Consider the following 19151-nt stretch of genomic DNA (forward strand, 5'->3'; position numbering starts at 1 on the left):
GATGGAGTCTCGCTTTGTCGCCCAGGCTGGAGTGCAGTGGCGCAATCTCGGCTCACCACAAGCTCCACCTCCGGGGTTCACGCCATTCTCCTGCCTCAGCCTCCCGAGTAGTTGGGACTACAGGTGCCCGCCACCACGCCCGGCTAATTTTTTGTATTTTTAGTAGAGACAGGGTTTCACCGTGTTAGCCAGGATGGTCTCGATCTCCTGAGCTCGTGATCCGCCCGCCCGCCTCGGCTTCCCAAAGTGCAGGGATTACAGGCATGAGCCACCACACCCGGCCTCTGATGATTTCTTTAGGGTGGGTTCCCATGAGTAGAGTTGCTCCATGGTGGGATGGGAGACTTCAAGGGACAATCTACCAAACTAGACGTTTCTAATTCTGATAACAGGCTGCCATGTGCACATTATTGAGTTGATGTGCTCACCATGCCCTGGGAGGTGATGGGGGCTGTGCGGGCCCAGGTGGGAGCTGTCGGGGAGCCAGCGAGGCCTCAGCTGGTTTGGTTGGCACTTCCCTGACAATCCCTCCATTGTGCCCATCAGTGCTGGATGCCCAAAGCCTGGCACGGAGTTTCTTTAACCGGCTCTGGGAAGTTGCCGGCCAGTGGCAGAAGCAGGTCCCATTGGCTGCCCGGGCCTCACAGCGGCAGTGGCTGGTCTCCATCCACGCCATCCGGAACACTCGCCGCAAGATGGAGGACCGGCACGTGTCCCTCCCTTCCTTCAACCAGCTCTTCGGCTTGTCTGTGAGTGCTCCTGTCCAGACCCTGGGGAGAGCTTCGGAGGACTGGGGCAAGGGTGGGGGCTCCCCAGGTACCGAGAAGAGCTGTCCACCAAGGCCGAGACAGGAGAGACACCTGTCAGCCCCTGAGCTTGCCCAGCAAGAGACTAAGAAGGACAACAGTGTGAGTCTGTTATGAGGGAGGCCTGGGTGCCATGTTCCCCTGACTCCAGCACCGGGAGTCACCTGGGGCAGCCCCTCATTTTATGCTTGTAGCAACTCAGAACAGATGGTGAAACCGAGGCTCCCACGAGCTGTCCTTTTCCAAACCTCCCAGCTCATACACACATAAGCTGGGCGAAGGCCATACTGATTCTCCCAGACTCTACCCCATCAGTGCCTGGTGCCACACCCCCCTGGGAGCAGCCTGGGTCCTGCGGGTCTGTGACTCCCACCGCATTCCCACCAGGACCCTGTGGACCGTGCCTACTTTGCTGTGTTTGATGGTCACGGAGGCGTGGATGCTGCGAGGTACGCTGCTGTCCACGTGCACACCAATGTTGCCCGCCAGCCAAAGCTGCCCACAGACCCTGCAGGAGCCCTCAGAGAAGCCTTCCAGCGTACTGACCAGATGTTTCTCAGGAAAGCCAAGCGAGAGGTGAGGACTGGCAGCTGCGCCTCGGGTGCAGTTTGGAGGCCAGTGAGAGTCCTGACCTCTGCAGCGGGAAAAACGCCAAAGGGGCTAGTGGTGCCAGAAGGTCCTCACTAAACACTGCCGGTGGTGCTGCCGTTTCTTCTTACAGTATGGGGCTAAAGGGGCTTGGTTCTCACTTGAACGGAAGCAGCACAAAGCCTGCCCCAATCCAGCATGCTGGGCCTCCAGGCCACATAGACCTGCCTGGTGTAGAGGGTCTGCTGGCCTCAGGGAAGACAGCCTGTGGTCAAGTGTTCCTGGGATTTTGTTTTAATGAGATATGGCAAGGTGACAGACACAGACTGGTACCTTAGCAAAGAGTTTATTACTCATAGTTCCCGAGAGGAGGGGCCACGCCTCACAGGGCTGTGCATGGGAAGCACTGAGGTAGTCGGGACGCAGAGGGAAGAGAGGGAAGCTGGGTCGGAGCCTTCTCTGCATCCTCCCCAGGTGTTGGCTGTCTCGAGGAATCAGCTGGCCCAGGAAGGGGCAGCCCCTCCAGGACCAGCAAGGCCCCAAGATGTCAAAGCATTGTAAAAGGGGGAATATGTAAAACGTGATTAATCTACTGCCTGCCTCCCCTTTCTCCTCTAGGCAGGGTCTCAGCAGACTACCGATGTCCTCTGGGAACACTCCTTCCTTGGGAGTTACAGCCACGTGTAGGGATGAGGCATTTGTTTCTGAAAGAAGAAAGAACACAAATGCATCAGGCCCCTCCTCTGTGAACTTACACACTCTGCACCTCACCAGCAGAATTTCACTAGGTCCTCCTTGTAGCCCTGTGAGGTGAATACTAACATTGTACCCATTGTAGACATCGGGAAACTGAGGCTCAGATTGCCCTAATGAGAAGACACCAGGGGAAAGGTGCACTTTTGTCACACGCGCTGAGCACAGACCTTCGTGGAAATTAGCAGAGCCGGGCTTTGCATCTCAATAGAAAACCGTGCAGTCTCTGCAGCTGCAAGGACCCCACTGAAAAGCAGTCAGGCCTCTGCTCCTGGCCCCTCACCTCACTCCACCCCCCAGGAAGTGACAAAGGCCTCTGAGCTCAAGGCTGCCTCTCAGAGTAGAAAAGGGATTCTCTGAAGCAGGTATAACCGCTTTATTGAGGCTGAGCACAGTGGCTCATGCCTGTAATCCCAGCACTTTGGGAGGCAGAGGCTGGTGGATCACTTCAGGTTAGGAGTTTGAGACCAGCCTGACCAATGTGGTGAAACCTCATCTCTACTAAAAATACAAAAATCGGGTGTTGGCTCACACCTGTAATACCAGAACTTTGGGAAACTGAGGTCGGTGGATCACTTGAGATCAGGAGTTTGAGACCAGCCTGGCGAAAATGGTGAAACTCTGCCGCTACTAAAAATAATTTTAAAAATTAGCCAGGTGTGGTGGCACGTGCCAGTAGTCCCAGCTACTCGGGAGGCTGAGGCATGAGAATCACTTGAGCCCAGGAGATGGAGGTTGCAGTGAGCCAAGACTGTGCCACTGCACTCCAGCCTAGGCGACAGAGCGAGACTTTGTCTCTAAATAAATAAATAGCCGGGCACAGTGACTCATGCCTGTAATCCTAGCACTTTGGGAGACCAAGGCAGGCAGATTGCCTGAACTCAGGAGTTCAAGACCAGCCCGGCAAATGTGCAAAACCCCATCTCTACTAAAAACACAAAAAATGTAATCCCAGCACTTTGGGAGGCTGAGACGGGCGGATCACAAGGTCAGGAGATCGAGACCATCCTGGCTAACACGGTGAAACCCCGTCTCTACTAAAAAATACAAAAAGCTAGCCGGGCGAGGTGGCGGGCGCCTGTAGTCCCAGCTACTCGGGAGGCTGAGGCAGGAGAATGGCGTGAACCTGGGAGGCGGAGCTTGCAGTGAGCTGAGATCCGGCCACTGCACTCCAGCCCGGGTGACAGTGTAATCTCAGCTAGTCAGGAGGCTGAGGCAGGAGATTCACTTGAACCTGGGAGGCGAAAGTTGCAGTGAGCCGAGATTGCGCCATTGCACTCCAGCCTGGTTGACAGAGCGAGACTCTGTCTCAAAAAAATAAATAAACATCTTTATTGAGATACAATTTAAGTGGTGCATATTTAAAGTCCACAATTTGGCAAGTTTTGGCTTATACGCATGTACGCCTGTGGATTGCTCACCACAGTAACGGGCGTATTTATCACCCCCGGAAGCTTCATCCTGCCCCGTGTCATCCTCTGCCCTTCCCTGTGCACTCCCCAGACAGCCCCTCATCTCCTTTCTGACACTGCAGACAGTTTGCATTTTCCAGAGGTGGATGTGAATGGGGAGCTGCAGGATGCACTCTCCTGTCCCTCAGTGTGAAGTTCAGTACGAGCCATTGCGTGGCTCAGCGGTTCTGCCCATTTCTGGCTAAGGTTCAGCCTGTACCGCATGTGCCTGCAGTGCAGACCCGTCCCCACCTCCTGTCAACTCTCATGGGCCCTTTCTCCCTGCAGCGGCTGCAGAGCGGCACCACAGGTGTGTGTGCACTCATTGCAGGAGTGACCCTGCACGTCGCCTGGCTCGGGGACTCCCAGGTCATTTTGGTACAGCAGGGACAGGTGGTGAAGCTGATGGAGCCACACAGACCAGAACGGCAGGTAAGGGGATCCCTCTGCCCAGGCCCAGGATATTCCCAGCCACCATCATGCTGGACCCACAGGGGAACCCCAGCCTGGGAACCTCAGGAAGTACTAATCCTGGCACCTTTCAAGAGGGAGGGCTCCCCACCTGACTTGAGTCCCAAGGGGTCCCACGTGAGCCCTTCCTGAGAGCTCTGTGGGTCACAGCTACATGAAGCCCAGAGCTCCAGGGGAAAGCAGAGCCCTCTGCACTGACAGGCATCCCAGTGCAGTCAGCGCAGCCTAGTGCAGACCAGAACCTGTCCAACACACGGACAAGGAGGCCACAGGCTGTGGATGAGGGGGCCTCGGGGAAGTGACGCTGCCCCGGGACTGGAGGGAACCTGGCTTGGGGCTGTACTGAGTAGAGGCTACGCTGGCACTCAGGTCATTACCTGGACATGAAGATGACAGTCCCACTCAGACCTCTTCTCACAAGACTGTCTCGTCCATGTGTCTCCTGAGGTCAGATTGCGAGCATTTAGATACCATGGAATGACTGTTTATCCCTCAAACCCCACTTTTCCCACATGCTGCTCTCCACTAGTTATGTTGGATTAACCATGCACATGGTGGATAACTCTACATCAGCACATAGGAGCACTCATCCTTTCTTGGGGCTGTGGACATTGCATGCATCATGCAGTCCCTTGTGGGTGAGCATGAAGATCTTTTCAGTCTTTCGGTGTTGAAAACAATGCATCTGTACCTACTTTGTGCAGCATTAATTGCTCAAGAGTCAAGTGTATCTGTATCTGTAGGACACATCCCCAGAAGTGGGATGGCTGGGTTGGAACTGATGCATGTACAGTCTGGGTAGATTTGTCAAGCTGCCCACCTCAGGCCATGCCAGCCTGGGCTGGCACTACATGCCCAAGAAGGTCCATTTCCCCACAGTCCCACCAGCCTGCAGGATTCTTCCTGTCAGGTAAGAAGGCTGTCTTGGGGCAATTGTTAAGTTTGCTTTTCTGTTACAGAGTGAGTTTGAGCATCTTTTCAAAAGCTGAAGATCATTTACACAGCCTTTCCTGCAAACACTGTTTTTTCCTTTGCCTGTTTTTCTTACCAGTTTATAGGTTCCTGGTATATGTTAAGGAGGTTGGTTCGTTATCTGTGATTTGCAAATATTTTTCCATGCATCTTTTCTCTTTTATTTTTGTGTATGGGCTTTTGCTACATGGAAGTTTTGTTTTTCTGTAGTTGAGTTGAGTAGTCTTTGTTTTTGTGGCTTCTGGGTTTGGAAAGCACGGCAGAGATCACCGGGACTCGATGATTGTAACAGTCGGGGCAGCCGCGTTCCTTGGCCTTTCACCGCGGCTTATGGTATCCCCATTGTACGGAGGAGAAAACTGAGGCTCAGTCACTTGCCCAGAGCACACTGCCAAAGTCACAGATAGTCTCTGCCACTCCTCTGCCTCCGCCGTCGGGGAATTTGGCACCTGCTGCCTAGTGGGCTCTCCTTCCCAGGACGTGCAGTCAGATAAAATGTGGCCAAGTCAGGATTCGTGCTGGGCCCACTCCCACCTGCTGCTTGCACACCTGCAGGCTCAGCATTCAGCACCCCCTTAAAGCCCAGTGGGGACTTTGTTCAAACACTGCCTGAGCCCTGCAGTATGGCGCCATGGCAGAGCATGGACAGACGGCCTTGCCTGGTCCCAGCTCCACCACTTCCAAGTCCATCACACGGGGGTCCCTGGAGGTTTGGGCTAAGGATTGTGTGGGCCAGTGCATGTGGAGTGCAGAGATCAGAGCCTGCACAAGAGAAGCACACGCAAGGGTCTGTGTTCTTGGCTGCAGCCTACTTGGGCCAAGGAGTTCAGATCCAGTGCCCTGCCACCATGCTCTGTAGGCTTGGCCCCTCCTGCTGTGATGCTGATCACAGCCCTCCACCCTAGAGAATTAATCACAGATCCAGGCCAAGGTTCTGCCACAAAAGCAAGCATCATGTCGGTTACAAGGGCAAGAAACTGGCCTCAACCTGGTGAGCTTCAACAGGGGTCCAGCAGCGGCCCAGAGCAGCTTCGAGGAGTACATGGGGAGTTCATGGTGCTCTGCCTTGTTCTGCAGCTGTCTGAACAGTCTCCTGCCTCTGCACTCAGTTCAGCCTCCAAGCACTGAGTACCCACTCTGCACAGGATACTTTGTAGAGGCAGTGAGATAACACAGGATCCACTTCCTGCCTCTGAGTCTAATGGGGGAGCAGGAGGAGGGCAACGACCTGGGTAGGATGTAGCAGAGATGAATGGAATGGAGTCGCATCTCAGGCAGATGCAACTCCTGCAGGCCAGGGGAGAGGCCAGGAGGAAAGGGCAGGTTATGCTAGAATCGGGGCCAGGTGTGGTGGTGTGCCTCAAGTGATCCTCCCACCTCTCAAGCCTTAGGAGACAGGAGGATGGCTTGAGCCCTAGAGGTCGAGGCTGCAGTGAGCTATGTTCATGACACTGCACTCCAGCCTTGGCAACAGAGCGAGACCCTGTCTCCAAAAACAAACAAACAAACAACCAAAATCAGTGAGTAGGAGACTCATGGGGAAGTCCGGGAGAAGACCCCTTAGCTGGGGATGTGTTAATCCTGGACCAGGCTGAGCCTGGCTAGTGTGTAATGGAAGCAGGAGCCACTGGAGGGGAGGAGGACCCAGGTGCAGGGCCAGGGTTAGAAGGGTGAGCCCGGGGAACCTGCGCAGCCAGGGTTGGTGCAGCCTGTCCAGCACAGGAGATGGGGCATGGTGGGAGAGGGGATCATAGGCTTCAGGTAGGAAGGTTCTCAGCTGAGAAAGCCTGCATGGCCCCCTGCTGGGGAGAGCCCACCTCCAGAGGGCATGGGGAGCAGATTGCAGTTCATCCTCCATCACCCGCCCACGTGCCTGCCTCTAGGACATTGAGGGGCTGGAGTGGGCTGGGGTGTGTGGGAGACAGAAGCAGAGAAAGGCTCCTGATTCTCCCTGGAGCCTCCCACACTCACAGCCCCTCCCCAGGGAATGCCTCTGAGGCAAGGGGAGGAGGCGCTGCTTCCTGTGCAGCTCCTTGCTGTCTGCAGGCGTCTTCACGCGTGTGTGGGCACATATATGTGTGAACATTCGTGCGTACTGTGTGTTCGTCCACCTGCCTCTCCCCACGCCCTTTCTCCTCCCCTCTTATTCGCTCTCTCCTGCTCTTCCCTCCTTCCTGGTCCTCCTTGCCTTTCCCTTGCCCTGCTCAGACCCCAGAGGTGGCAGATCTTAGACCCAGAGAGAGCCCTGAGGTCCCTGTTTCTGCCTCCTTCATGGCTTGATTCCCCAGCTCAGCTGGGACAGGAGCACCCAGCCCACCAGGCTGGTCCAGTTGCCACACAGGCTCATGGCTGCGGCGTCCAGGAAGGCCAGGACTCCTGCAAACCCACATCATTCCCACCATGATGCCCTCTGCAGGGGAGCCACACGAGGAGGCCTCCTCCTTGGTGCAGGCGTCTGGAGAGGGTTCCCTCCCCCAGGCCTCCCGCAGTGCATGTCCATCTGCTCTGGGGAGGGGATTGGCTGATACCCCAATCTGTCTAGGGGACACCATCACCTGGGGCATCAGAGTTCTCATGCCCAGCTGGTGCTGTGCTTGGGGACTAGAAGGGCTGGTGCTGCGTGGGGTCAGGAGGTTTACCTGATAAGGGAAACTGGTAAAGGATGCCCTCTTTCCCCAGTAGACCTGGGAGGTACCTCACTCCCAGGGTGCCTCCGTCACTCTGTCAGGGATGCTGCTGTGCAGGCTTCAGGCAGCAGGCTGTCATCAGGGCAGCCTCTCCCTCGGGCAGAGGCTGATAGGACCAAAGAGGTTTCTAGAGGACTTGTGGCTGGACCAAGCCTCTGTCCTGTCCCTGGAGGAACCCAGGCCTGGAGTGTTGTGGTCCCCAGGTGAGTGGAGACTGTGCCTGGGCTGAGCTTGGGTAGAGGAGGATAAGAACTAGGTGGGGCACAGTGGCTCACACCTGAATCCCAACACTTTGGGAGGCCGAGGAGGGCAGATCTTGAGGTCAGGAGTTCGAGACCAGTCTGGCCAACTTGGCAAAACCCCATCTCTAATAAAAACACAAAAAAATTAGCCAGGCATGGTGGCGGGCCCTTGTAGTCCCAGCTACTTGGAAGGCTGAGGCAAAAGAATCACTTGAACCCAGGAGGCAGAGGTTGCAGCGAGCCAAGATCGTGCCACTGCACTCCAGCCTGGGCGACAGAGCGAGACTCTGTCTCAAAAAAAAAAAAAGAACTGGGTGGGCACAGGCTGCCGTCAGGGCCTGGCTCAGGCTTCCCTGCTGTGTGACCACTCATGTCACATGTTCTGTCTTGGCCCAGCAGCTTTCAGGGCAGGGACAGTGTCCCAGAGCTAGAGACAGGGAAGCAGAGGGATCTGCTGTCTGTGTCAGGCTCGCAAGCTTGGTGAGTGCCTCCCTGACCCAGAATGCTGCACAGGGGCGCAGGCACCGCTAGGTGGCCTCAGGTGGTCCGTTCATTTTACCATTTGTGCAACTAAAGGACTGTGGGTTGTGTATAATTTCTCACTGTTTTTAATGACCCTAGTTTGGGTGCATCTCTGAGCCTCCTGGCTTTGTTCAAGTGCTGCGGCTTTGAATGCCATCTTAGAAGCAGCTCTGCCTCTGCTCAGGTAGCAGCAGGGAGCTCCACACCCCATCCCCCGGCCCTGGCCCCCGACTCTGGCTGTGTTTCTGCAGGATGAGAAGGCACGCATTGAAGCATTGGGTGGCTTTGTGTCTCACATGGACTGCTGGAGAGTCAACGGGACCCTGGCCGTCTCCAGAGCCATTGGTGAGAGCCAAAGAGGCCGACCCAAGTGAGAGAAGGTCTCTCAGAAGCCCAGGCCTCTGGAGTGTGGCCCGCAGCTCACCAGGGGTTCAGGGAGGCAGTGCGGTGGGCCGAGGGGATTTGTCATGCACTGGGGTGATATCCTCCTAGTGTGAAGGGAACAGGGCAGATTCAGAGACTGCAGCACGAGTAATTGAGTGTAAGTTACACTGTATGTTATTATCTCACCTAAAACAGCTCCTACAAATCTCGTAGAAACCTGTGCCTCGCTACCCTGTGGGCTGGAAGTAAAGCTTCCAATATTCCAGAAATGAGGTTTATCCTCCTCCCGCATTCATGCTGACGATCCTTTTTTCTCTTTTGGGAAAAATGTGGGTTTGCTGGCCAGGGTGGCTCATGCCTGTAATTCCAGCACTTTGGGAGGCCGAAGTGGGTGGATTACCTGAGGTCAGGAGTTCAAAACTAGCCTGTCTAATATGATGAAACCCCATCTGTACTAAAAAATACATACATACAAAAAATTAGCCAGGCGTGGTAGTGAGCCCCTGTAATCCCAGCTACTCGGGAGGCTGAGGCACGAGAATCGCTTGAACCCAGGAGGTGGAGGTTGCAGTGAGCTGAGATCATGCCACTGCACTCCAGCCTGGGTAACAAGGAAAACTCCGTCTCAAAAAACAATAATAATAAAAATTTTAAAAAGTAATGGATCTGGCTGGGCGTGGTAGCTCACACCTGTAATCCCAGCACTTTGGGAGGCCAAGGCAGGTGGATCACCTGAGGTCTGAAGTTCGAGACCAGCCTGGCCAACATGGTGAAACCCCTTCTCTACAAAAAATACAAAATTAGCTGGGTGTGGTGGCACGCGCCTGTAATCCCAGTTACTTGGGAGGCTGAGGCAGGAGAAGCACTTGAACCTGGAGGCAGAGGTTACAGTGAGCCAAGATCGTGCCACTGTACTCCAGCCTGGACAACAGAGCCAGACTATGTCTCAAAAGAAAAAAAAAAACTAGCCAGGCCTAGTGGCTCATGCTGGTAATCCCAGCACTTTAGGGAGCCGAGACAGGCAGACCACCTGACGTCAGGAGTTCGAGACCAGCCTGACCGACATGGTGAAACCCCATTTCTACTAAAAATACAAAAAAAAATGAGCCAGGCATGGTGGTGCATGCCTGTAATCGCAGCTACTCGGGAGACTGAGGCAGGAGAATCCCTTGAACCCAGGAGGCAGAGGTTGCAGTGAGCCAAGATTGTGCCACTCCACTCCAGCCTGGGTGACAAGAGCGAAACTCCATCTCAAAAAAAAAAAAAAAATGGCCAGGCGCGGTGGCTCAAGCCTGTAATCCCAGCACTTTGGGAGGCCAAGATGGGTGGATCACGAGGTCAGGAGATCGAGACCATCCTGGCTAACATGGTGAAACCCCGTCTCTACTAAAAAATACAAAAAACTAGCCGGGCGAGGTGGTGGGTGCCTGTAGTCCCAGCTACTCAGGAGGCTGAGGCAGGAGAATGGCGTGAACCCGGGAGGCGGAGCTTGCAGTGAGCTGAGATCCAGCCACTGCACTCCAGCCTGGGCGACAGAGCGAGACTCAGTCTCAAAAAAAAAAAAAAAAAAAAAAAAAAAGTAGTGGGTCCAGTCTGCATCTCATTGTCTCAGCATGCAGTCACTGCCAGCTCTCAGGCTGTGCGCCCCGTGACCACACCTGTTCCTTCCTGGTACTTAAAAAATCTCTCCCTCCCCAGCTGATTGCCAGGGATTTGGCACCTACCCCTCTGACCCCTCTGAAACATTCTGTCCTTTTTGGCAGATGTGGCACCTTCTTGACAGCCCCTCTTCAGGCTGTGTCTTTCCTTGTGTCTCTGGACACTCCAGGAAGCGAGGCCAGGATGGGGCAGCTAGGGCAGAGAAAGGGGGAGCTCACAGGCCAAGGTCAGGGGGTTCCATTCCCAGGCAAGCAGGAAGCACTGGGCAGTTTGCATAAAGGAGCGATAGACCCCGTGAGAGCAGGTTAGTCTCTGTCCCCGCAGGACGTGAGGTCTGGGCCTGGGTGGGTGGGGAGGAAGCTGCGGACACTGTGGTCCTCTGACCCGGGCTCTTCTCTGCCTGTCCAGGGGATGTCTTCCAGAAGCCCTACGTGTCTGGGGAGGCCGATGCAGCTTCCCGGGCGCTGACAGGCTCCGAGGACTACCTGCTGCTCGCCTGCGATGGCTTCTTTGATGTCGTACCCCACCAGGAAGTTGTTGGCCTCGTCCAGAGCCACCTGATGAGGCAGCAGGGCAGCGGGCTCCATGTTGCTGAGGAGCTGGTGTCTGCGGCCCGGGAACGGGGGTCCCACGACAACATCACGGTCATGGTGGTCTTCCTCAGGGACCCCCAAGAGCTGCTGGAGGGCGGGAACCAGGGAGCAGGGGACCCCCAGGCAGGTGGGAGGAGCCAGGACTTGCCCTCCAGCCTTCCAGAACCTGAGACCCAGGCTCCACCAAGAAGCTAGGTGGTCCAGGCCCCTGCCCTCCCCTTCCTCCCGCCCTGTCCTTCTCTCCCTCAGAGGCCTCAGGACCCAACAGGTGGCAGGCAGTGGACAGGGCGCCCGCACCACAGTGCTTTCCCCAGCACTCCAGAGCCACTCGGGATGCCCCCCACAGCCCGTCCTGGTGGCTGTGGAACTGCACTGGGTGGCAGGCAGATGGTGGAAGGCAGCCTAGGAGACCACACCAAAGAGAAGATGGACCGGCTCTTACTCCCAGCTCCCATGGGGCCCGGGGTGGGACCAGAGGTCATAGGTGCCCAACGGCAGCCAAACCAAAGACACTGGTGTGCGTGGAGCAGCATGGTCATGCATGTGGGACCCTGGGGCGGTCCCAGGAGCCAAACTCTTGAAGCACCCCCTGGGTCAGGCCCAGCAGCGGGGTGGCCAGCCCCAGTTTCCCATTGCTCCTCTCTGCGGCCGGGGCTGGGTGGGTTCATATTTACAGATATGCCCAGCCAGTCCTGGTCGGCCACACCGGTGTCCCAAAGAGGAGAGCGCAGCAGGGCCAGGGTCTGTTCTGTAGCAGCCACCCCCCTGCCCCTGCTCCACGGCAGCCGTGATGTGCTTGGGCCCACCAGGGCCTTCCGGGCTGCTCTCTTCCCTGAGCTCAGAACTGGCGATGCACATGTGTCTTTTTTGTTGGTGTGTTTGTTTGTTTGTTTTTCCAGGGAGGTCTAATTCAGAAGCAGTATTCAAGGTTTTCTCTTTATCAGTGCCAAGATGACCTGTTGTGTCATATAATTTAAGCAGAGCTTAGCATTTATTTTATTCTTTAGAAAACTTAATTATTTACTTTTTTAAAGCTATTTTTCAAGGAACGTTTTTTTGCAGTATTATTGAATTTATTTTCTAAATCAGGATTGAAACAGGAATTTTTCCAGGTGGTGTTAATAAGCCATTCAAGTGCCTTACACAGCTTTGAAGAAACTAGGACTGCAGTGGGCTCGGATAGGCCCACTGAGGTTTTTAGAAAAGCAGGATTTGTTTTGTTAGGGAGGCATGATTTTGGTGAGATATTTCTGGAAGAGTTTTCCGCCTCTTTGTGATGCTGAGCACCCCCAAGGTTCCCCCCAACCCCAGGTGACTGGCAGGAGCTGCGACTGCCGTGTGGTGGTGCCTGGGCCCGACAGCGGGGCTCTGGGCATCCCAGGTGACTTTGGCCCATCTGCCTGCATTCCCACCCCCTCGGGCCTGGCTGGATCCCGGGCAGAGGGACCTTGCTGCTGTGTGACTGGAACATTCCCAAATGTCTTGTGAATTTGTAATCAAATTGGTCTCATTGGGAAAGACACTTAATTAAGAGACTCAGGCAAGCGCAGAGGCAGCCCGTGTGTCTCTGGCTTAGTCTGGAGGCAGCGGGGATGCTGCTGGGAGTCCATGGCACAGGCCACAGCCCCTCACCTTGCCATGGTGGCTGGTAGCACGCCTGTCTTGCTCTGCCCCATGCCCTGAGCAGGCATGAGAGCTCCATGTCCCCTAGCGCACCCTGAGACGGGGCTCACAAGCGACGGTCCTGGGTGCCTCAGGGAGCTCACTGAGGGTGTGCGAAGTTGAAAGTGGCAAGGCTGTCAGGTAGAGGAAAGAGGTCAGGTGGCTAGGGGAGGACTCAGAGGCCTCCTGCAGGGCCAAGCACTGCAGAAAGGGCTGAGCTGGAGGTTGGCAGGGCTGCTCCAGGCAGGTCAGAGCAGGGCAGGGGGAGGAGAGGAGAAAGGGAGGAAGCTGGGCTGTGTGGTCTCCATAGAGGCATTCAGAGTCTACCTGCAGACAGCGGGAGCCCCAGGAAGGTCTGCACAACTGTACCCCAAGGCCTCGGCCTCCTCTCAGCTTGCTGAGGAGGCACACTAGAGCCACCTTCCTGACAGGAGCACTCTGTCCCATAAGGAGCGGGGAGCCAGGCTTGCTGGGGCCCCACCTGCACACCCAGCCTTACCCTGCATTCTCATAGCACAGATGAGGTTGAGACCGTGCAGTTGATGCATTGCTTAAGGTCTCTTACAAAAAAAACCACCTTAAACATAGTCACTGTCATTCAGACATTCAGAGAATGGTTGGCCACCAACAATGACCAAATATTGCTTGGCTTAACTTGAAGGCCTGCTGTCTCCTTCTGGGGGTCAGCATCCAGAGTCCCGGTGCCCTCTCAGCACAGGCCCAGTCAGACACAGGGACGCAGCTCCACCCTCACCACCAGCCCACCCTGCCTGTGGGCATAACCTTGACGAAGGGAGAGAATGATTGGCATCTGCTTTTCTCTTTTCTTTGCTAATAATTATGTTCCTGGCTGCCAAGAGTAGAGTTTCACCCTGTGGAGGTTCGGCTCATATCACCTGGTGGTCTGATTCATACCTTAGCCTGAGGCTCCACCAGAAGATCTTGCAGCCTCAGTGTATGGGAAACCCTTTCCCCAGGCTTGTGCCAGTGCCACCGCTCCCCACCCCTGAGCCAGGACCCCAGAGGATGGCCATGCCCCATGCCTGGCAGAGGTCTGGTGCCAGCACTGGGAGCTGCTCTGTCCTTGCTTTGGGGCCGAGGGAGCCCTCATCCACCCCCGCACAGCAGCTGGGCACAGAGGAGCGCTCTTCCATCTTGACCAGGACTGCACCGAGAAGCACCAGGTGTCTTCAGCCTCCAGCCTCCTGGGCGACCTTCTCTTCCAGCCACAGTCCCATGAGGGCCCCTAGCCAGGGACACTTGTCTGTAAATTGTAATCCTTTCTCCAGCCCGGCTCTCCACTTGCTCCTTGTGTGAGCTGAGCAGGCGGTGCACCTCTGAGTGTCCCTTTTGTAAGGCCCCGGGGTTGCACTGAGTCTGCAGAGGCCGTGACCTCCTGGAACGCTGTGGGTGCAGGTGAGCCAGCATGTCCTAGGGAGATATTGCCAGCACACGGGGCCCTCCCGCCACCAGCACCAGCGGGGTGGAGTGGTTCAGTGTTATTAGTGTCTATTATTAAAATTAAGTGGGCTGAAAAAGAATGGAGCTCCAGATACCAGCACTGTATATGAAATACAAAAGCTGGGGAAGTGGGGCCTGCCTTACAGGTGTGGCTGACTCTGAGCCCAGGCCTGCAGGGGTGGGGGCGGTCCCTCAGAATCCCAGAGGCAGCCCCAACCTCAGAACCCAGGATAGGAAATGGGTGTGTTTAGTGGGGAAAGGGACAGGGTGTGGGTGGCAGGGCCAGCATGCAGCCCCCTCCCTCTCCCCTCCTCTCCCGTGGTGAGCCCAGCATGGGCACCGGGCCACCTCAGCCGTGTTCCCGGGGCTGGGAGGACAGCTCTGGCCCTTCCTAGGCCTAGCCTCACCCCAAGCTAAATGTAACCCAGTTGGACTCTGTTAAAGGAAGCAGTGTTTTGGGTTCGATTCTGCCTCTGTAGCTCAAAGGGGGCGGCCCCCAGAGTCCTGTGCGTTCTGCCAAAAGCTATGCCAAGTCCATAGCTTTGCCAAATGCACGGAGCTCTGCCATTCCAGTGTGGTGCAGGCCTTGCCAAGGGTTTATCTGCATGCGTCTCGGTGGGCTTGTCCTGCATGGGAGTTGTGTTCCTGTGCAAGGGGTAGCCTTGCTCCAGGACAGGATGACTGTCTTCCCTGTTCTTAGGGACAAGTCCCAAGATGCCAGAAAGGCAGTCTCCCAAGGGCCCACCATGCAGAAGTGTCAATAAACCACGAGTTCTGAACTCTGTCGCCCGAGTCCTGCCTTCTTCCTGGCTTCTGAGCATCTTATCCCCTTTGATGTCCAGGATGTGTTTGGAAGCTGCTTTAATATTGGGGACCATCTGCAAGTCTTGTGAAGCAAGCAGACAAATTCTGGAGAGAGCCCTGGTGGCCTGCACCCCCCTGGTCTGGCCGGCAGCCTTATTTTCCTCCCTGAGGGGCTCTGAGCCCATCCCACCATCAGCAGGAAGGTGACAAACAGGAAAGGGATTAAGCCCCTGGACATCACATTGGGGAGCCACAGGAGCATTGAGGACCCTCATTTTATCCAGGAGCCTGATGTGCCCCAGGTGGTTCCATCCTGAGGATGGAGACCCTCTGACATGAGGCTCTTGAGACCCACCATTTATACCCTCCTGGCACCTCCTGAGGCCAGGTGCAGTGGTGCACACCTGTAATCCCAGCACTTTGGGAGGCTGAGGTAGGAGGATCTCTTGAGCTCAGGAGTTTGAGACCAGCCTGGGCTACATAGGCAGTCTCCCATCTCTACAAATAATCAAAAAATTCTCTTGATTGAGAAAGGAACCAAATATCAAAAGGCAGTGAAGAATTGGGGACTCTGAGAAGGGCGACTTTCCAAGGCTTGGACCCCTTAGAAGCCTTGCAGCCTAGGGGCACTTGACCCCTGTGTGATAAGCCGAATCCTCTTTGTCTTAGGGGTGACTTGGTGGCTGGCTCATGGGCACAAGCCTGTAATCCCAGCTACTTAGGAGACTGAGGCAGGAGGATTGCTTAAGTTTGAGGAGCTTGAGGCTGCAGTGAGCTAGGATTGCACCACTGCACTCCATCCTGGGTGACAGAGCGAGACCCTGTCTCAAAGAACAAAGCACTGAGCCTTTCTTCTGCCCGACCCCGCTCCCGCCACGCCACTCCCCAATCCTCAAAGCCTGTGTGGCACTTGTCCCACATGGGAGCTCGGCTGCTGCCCAGAAGCAAGTCCACTGCAGGTTCACTGCTGGTGCTTCCCAAGGGTCAGGATTACAGGGGGTTCTTTTTTCCTCCCTGCTTTAGGTTTTCTTCTAAATCCTAATTTTTTTTTTTTTTTTTTTTTTTTTTTTTTTGAGACGGAGTCTCCCTCTGTCACCCAGGCTGGAGTGCAGTGGCCGGATCTCAGCTCACTGCAAGCTCCACCTCCCGGGTTCACGCCATTCTCCTGCCTCAGCCTCCTGAGTAGCTGGGACTACAGGCGCCTGCCACCTCGCCCGGCTAGATTTTTGTATTTTTTTTAGTAGAGACGGGGTTTCACCATGTTAGCCAGGATGGTCTCGATCTCCTGACCTCGTGATCCGCCCGTCTCGGCCTCCCAAAGTGCTGGGATTACAGACTTGAGCCACTGCGCCCGGCCTAAATCCTAATTTTTTTAGTACAGTAAACATGCTTTAAAAATGCTTTTATGTAATCTGTCATGGGAATTTTAAGGAAAAAAATAAAATAAAAATCCCTTAACAAAAGACCTGGAGAGATCCACCAGCAGTTGGGGTGGGCAGTGCTAAGCCCTGAGGTCCTGGTAGAGAACAGGAATGGCCTTGGTGGCTGCACTAGGTGGAGGAGTGAGCCTGAGGGGGTGGGGGGCAGTGCTTCAGTGGTGGGCAAGCCTCACTGTTCCTGGTGAAAGGGACTGGCCCCTGATGGCTGCTTGGACAGATACCGGGAACCCACCTCAGGACCACCACATCTGATGGAGTTTAGGGAACCCCCAACAAGGCCTGCCCACCTGCCTCCCTTTGCTCTAGACCTGTGGCCCCCAACCACAACCTCCAGTCCAGACCTCTGTAGCCTCACCCACCCAAGGGCGGCCGGCAGCAGAGTGCAGGGCCTTGGCCCGAGCACTGCTGCTGGTCGCTTAGCAGACTGCAGCACTGGTTCCCCCGAACCCACAGGATGGCACGCCCGGGCCCAGTCCCATGTGGCTGCAGCTCCTAGCACACATGAAACTGCTCTTGGAGACAACTTCAGAGCCTTCTCAGTGCCCTCAGGGGGTCAGTATTGAAACAGCCAGTCGTGGGACTCCGTCGTCCAGTCCTTCAGCGCTTGTTGGCCAAGTGTTTGCCACGCTGCTGCAGGTGCTGGGACAAGGGATGACGAAGCAGCCCACGAGCCAGCCACCATGTCACTACCTAAGACAGAGGATTCGGCTTATCACACAGGGGTCAAGTGCCCCAGGCCGCGAAGCTGCTAAGGGGTCCAAGGTTTGGAAAGTCACCCTTCTCAGAGTCCCCAGTTCTTCACTGCCTTTTGATCTTTGGTTCCTTTCTCAATCAAGAGAAAGCAAGGCAGCAGGGGCCGGGAGACTCGCCCTTGTGCTCCTGGCTGAGCTCAGGCTTCAAGGGCACACAGAAAACATCAAAAATGCCTCCCCACAGACACTGCCCAGCCACAGCCCAAAGTGCTGCCCTGAACTTCTCCCTAAAATGTGGAGGGAGGCCCTCGAGCTTGTGGGCGCGTGGGAGCAGCTGGCCCAGAGCTGTCTGAACCCAGTGCCTTCCCCACTCCTGCTTTGCCTGCAGGCCTCCTCTCTCCTGTCTGTAGCCTTGTCTGTGCATTTTCTCCTAGTCCTTCCCAAGCCACCTGGGAGAGCTCTCAGTCCCTTCCCCCTGCACCCCGCAGTGCCTGCTGTCCAGGGCTGCAGCCTCCAACTCTCCAGGACCAGCGCCAGAAAGGCAGCTTTTTTTTTTTTTTTTTTTTTTTTTTTTTTGAGAGGAGTCTCGCTCTGTTGCCAGCCTGGAGTGCAGTGGCGCGATCTTGGCTCACTACAACCTCCGCCTCCCAGGTTCAAGCAATTTCCCTGCTTCAGCCTCCCGAGTAGCTGGGACTACGGGTTTGTACCACCACGCCCAGCTAATTTTTGTGTAGAGATGGGGTTTCACCATGTTGGCCAGGATGGTCTTGATTTCTTGACCTTGTGATCCACCTGCCTCAGCCTCCCAAAGTGCTGGGATTATAGGCGTGAGCCACCACGCCCGGCCAAAAGAAAGCTTTATGTGTCCATTGTGTCACAGAGAGGGCATCCTTCGGGAAGCAGGGGAACTAGCCCCAGATGCAAGAGCTGGGACCAGGCCCTGGGCCCCCCACCGCACCTATTCAATCATCCATGTCCTCCTCTCCCCACCCCTGTTCCTCTGAAACTCCCAGCAGGATCTCCTTCCTAAATACCTCCTGTCTTGACTGTTCCCTAGTGAACCGGCTTATGTGTCTGAAACTCGTCTTCACAGCCAGATGGTGGCTGGGTGCTCTCCCTCTGCCCCTCACTTTCACAGAGCTTGGATCCCGGAGAGCACCCTCTCTCAGGACCGCGGGGTGGAGGTGAGGGAGGCCCAAGGGACGGAGGGTGCACAGGCAGGCAGAGGGGCTGGAGCTGCCTGGCACCTACAGGGGGTTCACCCTTCACCCATGGGAGCAGGCCACAGTGTGGCAGGTGGGGGTGGGGCTGGAGGTGAAAGGGGTGTGAGCCAGCCCCTCAGTCAGGAGGGGGAAAAACCTGGAGCTAAGTCCAGCACAGATAGCTAAGGCCATGGAGTCTGCCTGGGGGAAGGGGTGGGGAGCCGGGACGTTGGGACTGGGCCTCAAACCCACCAAGTGGGGGCTTCAGCTGGTGGAAGGGAGCCCAAAACCAAGGTCTCCCGGGCAAGAGGTGATGTGAGGCTGAGCCGGGGAAACAGGCAAGAATCCTGGCTGGGAGGGCTGATGCCCGGCCTGCCCCAGAGTTCCCTCAGAAGGTCCCAGAATCCCAGCTGCCTTCTGGTCCTGCAGATCCTTCCTGTTCTCACCTGGCTGGTCTTGGGTGGAGCCAGGCTCTGAACCAGTTGAGGACAGGACCTCAGCTGGTGTGCTCCATACGCAAAACTGTCTTGAATCTGCTTCCTGGGACTTGGACTTCGGCGTTCTGGACATCTGGACCTCCCACAGCCAAGCAGTGGGCACAAGCCCTTAAGAGCCAGTCCTGAGGATTTGTCCTACCCCCATAGAGGGTCCTGGCCAGGTGTGTTCGCTCCAGGAGCAGCGCAGGGGGCCATGGTGGCACCAGAGCCCCATCACAGGTAGGCCTCTCCTTGGACCACTATCCTAGGCAGTCACTCTGGCCATA

The 19151-nt window shown here is 55.9% G+C and overlaps 1 protein-coding gene across 2 annotated transcripts in view; it reads left to right on the plus strand.

Annotated features, from left to right (window-relative positions):
- PPM1F (protein phosphatase, Mg2+/Mn2+ dependent 1F) overlaps positions 1-15030 on the plus strand; it is a 33329-nt gene extending 18299 nt beyond the window's left edge. For both annotated transcript variants that reach the window (XM_001089477.5, XM_077950739.1), the window contains 5 exons: positions 547-749; positions 1194-1382; positions 3887-4030; positions 8744-8837; positions 10944-15030. In XM_001089477.5, the coding sequence (XP_001089477.2) occupies positions 547-749; positions 1194-1382; positions 3887-4030; positions 8744-8837; positions 10944-11323 (1010 nt within the window). In that variant the 3' untranslated portion in view covers positions 11324-15030. The remainder of the gene's footprint in view (positions 1-546; positions 750-1193; positions 1383-3886; positions 4031-8743; positions 8838-10943) is intronic.
- Positions 15031-19151: the final 4121 nt, after the last annotated feature.

Source organism: Macaca mulatta, chromosome 10, assembly GCF_049350105.2.
Source record: "Macaca mulatta isolate MMU2019108-1 chromosome 10, T2T-MMU8v2.0, whole genome shotgun sequence".
In the NCBI taxonomy this organism is placed as follows: Eukaryota; Metazoa; Chordata; class Mammalia; order Primates; family Cercopithecidae; genus Macaca; species Macaca mulatta.